At 37.3% G+C, this 5,433-nt stretch overlaps 1 protein-coding gene across 1 annotated transcript; it reads left to right on the top strand.

The window, feature by feature from the left end:
- The first annotated feature begins 1,923 nt into the window (after positions 1–1,923).
- Positions 1,924–2,421, top strand: LOC143238656 (forkhead box protein D3-like). Its single transcript, XM_076479071.1, has one exon. The coding sequence runs from the start codon at positions 1,924–1,926 to the stop codon at positions 2,419–2,421; it is 498 nt and encodes a 165-aa protein (XP_076335186.1).
- The last annotated feature ends 3,012 nt before the right edge of the window (positions 2,422–5,433 follow it).

Genomic DNA, 5,433 nt, shown 5'->3' with positions numbered 1-5,433 from the left:
AAAACAAACACACTATCATGCAATCGCAATGTATGAGCAACAGTTTAATATGTTTAGGCTTGTTTAACTTTTAAAATAACAAACATAAAGCCCGTTACTTGAACCATTTTGATGGAAGAAAACATACACCTGTGTTTTCCATATATATTCTACGAATCCATTAAAGCTACTTGGACATACTTCTAAGCCTAAAACACATTACAGAAACAATAATTAAATTCAATAATAATAATCAATCCACTCTCAAACTTCCTTATGAAGTGATACTTGGAAAACAAAGTATTTTGTATTTGTTTAACTATATAATTACGCATGATAAACACGATTTTATCATCTCTCAATATCTTCCTTACATGAAGATAAATGTTACAGTTACTTAAAGCAGATTGCAGTACGTAAGATACAAGAACCACAATATCTTCAGGTTTCACAAGAAGATGGATCAGCGCCATCTTACCCTTTTAAATACCTGCTGCCTGTCAACATATCGTTGACGTTTCATTATGACATTTATTTGGGTAACAGTTGACCATGTTTTTGTTGCTATTTTCCAACACTTCCAAGGTTCCAGGATATGTTATGTTCTAACCATTGACTAGATATATTAATAGTGCATCATATTTCTTGTTAGTTTATATTGCTTTGTCTGTTCAACTAAGATATGGAAGGGTGGCGAGCTGCGATGCTCAAGTTGGAGGATAGGACTACTATTTTATTTTGTTGTTGTTGACGTTTTATGAAGCAGAAAGAGGTGTGGTAAATCAGACTCATGTCCGGTACTAAGAGGGTGGTCAGATTCTCCCCTTTCAACAGCTGTACTCGAAAAAAAAAAGTACGAAAAAAACAAAACAAATAAATAAATAAGCTTGAACCCCCCTCTTGGGTGGGCTGATATAATAAGTTGCTAGTGGTTTATAAATAGGACCAAGTACTAACTGTCTAGTGATTGGACACAGCCGTTGGTTGTCATAGCGACAGCTATGTTAAAGTGATGTGTGTATGTGTGTGTGGGCCACACGGACAATACACCTTCTTGACAAGATGTTTGTTCTATGTTGCCTTATACACTCATCATGAAGTCAAATTTGGCCCACAGAAATAACAAACATATCCTACATTAAACAAAGTTTAGGGTTCTCTGTTTACCTATTACGAGATGATCGAGGGGCGGTCGGGGAATCTAGAAAGCTACAGGGATGTAAGATCTCGTTAGTCATGCGAGCTAAATTTTTGAGTCGCGGGAGAAGTTGGCTAGACGACTCTCGGCTGCTTACGTTCCTCGAGTGTTTGTCCAACCGCAGCTGATCGGGAGAACCTAATCAGCAGGCTGCGGTAGGATGTTTTGTAACAAATCGCTTGTGAGAAGGAAACGCGGAATCGTCGCGAAAACCGAGCGCTGTTTGAGTTTATTTTACCCAGGCTATTGTTGAATCAGAAAATACCTGAGGACTTATCCCCCCCTCTCTAACCTCTTCTCTGATGACACCCGGCGCAGAAGGGATAGTAATTTCACAGTCAACGGCTTCAACCGTTTAGACAAGCAAATTTGTTAGACCCGTGCACTTGTTCGTTTCTCACACCGTAGTGGAGATATATATAAACTTCGTGTCTTCGCATTCCATTTCTGATAACGTGATACGCAGTAACGTTCACGCACCACAAACTCTTGTGTCTGGCAGCGCCTGGTAGGTGCTGCATCTCACCTAAGTGATAGAATCAACTGATAACGGTTCGAGTACTGTAACTGGGACAGTTGTGATCTAAGCCACTCGTTCGGTAGTGACTTTATATGGAGTATCTCGCGTCGGCCTTTTGTAAGACATAAATAACTGTGATAAAGGTTTATGATGTGAAAGGCGTAAAAACTAATAATTCCTTCGATAATAATCAGGGTTTTCAATCTCTGTCTGATCCTGACACATTATGTCGACAGCAAATAATTATTATCCTACTTTCGGAGATCCTTTATCTATCCTCTACTCGTCTTCGATACTTTATTCATCCGGTAGGACAATCCCGGGCAACAGCTCCGGTGTCCTCGGTGTTTCTTCGTACACCCCTGTAAACCGACCCGTCCCGAGTGCTGGTTCCGAAAGTCGCCTCGATCCACCACCGCAGAAGCCGCCCTATTCTTATATTGCGTTGATAGCAATGGCTATAAAGAATGCACCAGAACAGAAGATCACGCTTAATGGAATCTACAATTTCATTATAGACAGGTTTCCCTTCTATCATGACAACAAACAAGGATGGCAGAACAGCATCAGACATAACCTGAGTCTTAACGACTGTTTCGTCAAAGTCCCGAGAGAAAAGGGCAAACCTGGAAAGGGAAATTACTGGACTCTTAACTCCAGTTCTGAGGAAATGTTTGAAAACGGAAATTTCCGAAGGAGAAAGAAGAACCAGAGCACCTTATAAACTTAACACTGGTTCAGTGAAAAAGAACATGGCGTTAGCCGACAGAGGAAAACTGAAGAGGTCTCAATCACGTACCGAAACAAAAGAACCTACACCGTTGGAAACATATTTGGATGAAGACCGGAGCTCAGAAGAACTAGCAGGAGAAAGAAAGTGCAGTGGAAAGGATGCAATCGTGACTCCAGGTAAAAAAATGGAGATGGATATTTTAAATAGAGAGCCATTTGATGACTCTCCAGACGTACTTGGTAGAAATGGTCATATTTGTCCTCAAACTGAGCTTCAATTCATGAAGGTTCCCAATCAGATATTTAGCTCTGCTGCTACTAGGCTTAAAAAAAGTTCCTTCACCATTGACAGTATCATGGGCAGCAACTCTTCCACCACTTCACAGTCATGTGAAGAGAAGCACATTTATTTAAACAAAAGATCTACCATGTACTTAAGTGATCCAACCCTAACCAGATTCAAAATTGAAGGATCACCTGTTCAAACGAACGCTTCTGCCCTGGGGGAAGGTTCGCAACAACTATTTTCCCTCTCTTATCAACCACTTTTATACCCCTCAATGTCTTACATTGGAGCTCTACAGAGATTTTCGTCCATGCCAACGACAGCCCAAGTGGGGATTTCGCCTTACCAATGTGCAGGAGTGTCCGCATCCCCATTAGTCTGGGGATGTCCACTTCCCAGGAATGTGAAGCAGAACTCTTCTTCTTCCATACCAATGTGGTTCCCTAATTTTCTCCATCTTATCGGTGGAATAACCGCTCAGACCAACCAACGCCATTACTAACAAGAAAGTTTTCTCAGGTGACATCCGATATTGGATAATGAACGTTTGTAGATATGCATAGGATGTACAATTGAACTTATAGTGTATTGTTCTTGTGAGGTAGATAGTTATACATTTTTTAACTTTTCAATTAAATAAACACTAAACTTATATATATTTACGAAAAAAATGTTTTGTGGGTATTTGAAACTGATCAGTATGACATGACCTAATATAATTAGTCAGTTATCCATATTTGCAGTCGCTGATCAGGGTTTCAAGTACTGATAGTAAATCATACTCTTTGGAAAATTTCGTGCCAAAATTTGGTGATGGCGGATAAAAAAAAAAAAGTGTAAACAAACAAATAATGCGTGAATAATATTGTGTTAACTGATTTTAACAAATAAACCTAGCATTCTGAAAACTGTTTAATTTCCAAGTCTACGTTCAACGAAGGCCCAGTTAGTGGTACATTTTGATGTGTTATTGGGTTATCCAGTGTGTAGGTTTTTCTCGCAGTAACTACAAAACATGCTCATATCAACAGTGTGTTGGTTAACTGATTTTATATTTCAATATAAATACACAAGAGAGGGGGGGGGGAAGGAACTTGACATTGATATTTGTGTAAAAGTTAACTTTAGTTAATCCTTTTACGAAGGATTATAAATTATTGGAGATTTAATTTTTAAGAGCATCTATAAGCTTTGTTTCTAGGTCTCATATTTTGTTCAGAGATTCTGGGTTTGTACGTTATCAAGTACTGAATAAAAAGCAAACGTTTAACCCATGCGAATAAGTGGATGGTACAGCCATTACGTTATTACTACAGATTGTTATTTCTAAGCTAAAAAGGAGAAAAGAATCTGAAGTGAGGCAGGATAGAAAGCGGTTAAAGGGTTTGCTTTAACGTTAAAAATGTGTTTTAATTTGTAATTTTCTTCTACGTAAATGTCGATCTAAAGAGTACGGTAACAACAGTAAAAGAACTCTGTAGAATATTAACTCATGGTCTCCACCGTGACGTGTTTTATACCCTCGCGCAACATTACATTTAATTTAAAAATATTTAGATTAAGAAAAAGGCTTACGAGTGCAGTATCGTATTTGTAAAACGTGTTTTTTTATTACATTTTGTTTTAGGCTTAATGAGCAGCGGTAATGTTTTAAGACAGTTTTTGAATATTATTTCATATATTAGATTATGTAGTTTGTATTCGAAGCACCTTGAGTATTGTGTGATTGGTTATTACAGTACAACCTACACTTACAGATTAGAAGAAGTAGTACTAGCTTTTATTGTGCTATTTTAAATGCGACGTATTTTTAAACTTGCGACTTTTTTATTTGTTTTAAAACTATTATCCGTGTTCTTCCAAGTCAGAAAAATTATTATGAGCCGTTCTACTAAATAAGCCTAATTACGTCATGAAAATTACTTAAGTACATTATCTCATTATTTTGTGTTACATTAAACTGTATGTTATAAATGTTTACCGCTTCCCTTTACGTTTTATGTCCTGACGTGTGTCACAAAATACTGTGCTGCTATTTTAAGATATATAATACACCACCGTACGTTTTTTGTTTTAAAGAGATATTAAATGAGATTGTTCGTTTTAATTTACATTTTTTATCGATTATGTGTACCCTAAAAGATCTTCAAAATAAACTGTGTTTTCAGTCCTAAAAATGAATGCTGTTCTGAGCTGTGATATGGAAAAATGCAGTTACTTAAGGAATTCATTTTTCCAAAAATATAGGAAAAAATATATATAAGCAACTGCTCTTTAGTCACTGCACGTTTTGCGTATAATACAGTAAGATATAAACCTTGTTTTGTTCTGTAAGTGCGTCCAACATACATTATTGATTGTGTGCGTCTAACCAGCCTAGCTCTTTTTTATGTTCAAGATCAGCCTTTAAACACAAAGTACGGAGTCACGTGACTACTGAGGCGACTTCCCATTAGTTCGAGGGCAAGCACGAGTTTGAAAAACTGGTGTCATTCGACAAAAGTGTGTAAAACGTTTTTGTTGTTGTTGTTCATATTTACAACATCAGTTTCACACGACTACTCAGACAATCTTCTGTTTTCCAATGCCGAAAACAGTGACGTCCCACGGTGTCAGTACTTTTATTTTATTAATTATAAGCTACTGTTTTAAATACTAGATTAAACTAACATACTAAGTTTTCGTACACAACTAAAGAGTGCTGAAATGTGAAACTAC

This window comes from Tachypleus tridentatus, chromosome 13 (assembly GCF_004210375.1).
Source record: "Tachypleus tridentatus isolate NWPU-2018 chromosome 13, ASM421037v1, whole genome shotgun sequence".
Taxonomy (NCBI): Eukaryota; Metazoa; Arthropoda; class Merostomata; order Xiphosura; family Limulidae; genus Tachypleus; species Tachypleus tridentatus.
The sequence above is the reverse complement of the archived record's forward strand: the minus strand, read 5'-3'. Positions and strand labels throughout refer to the sequence as shown.

Coding starts and splice junctions, on each gene's coding strand:
- LOC143238656 (XM_076479071.1), top strand. CDS start 1,924: ATGTCGACAGCAAATAATTATTATCCTACTTTCGGAGATCCTTTATCT.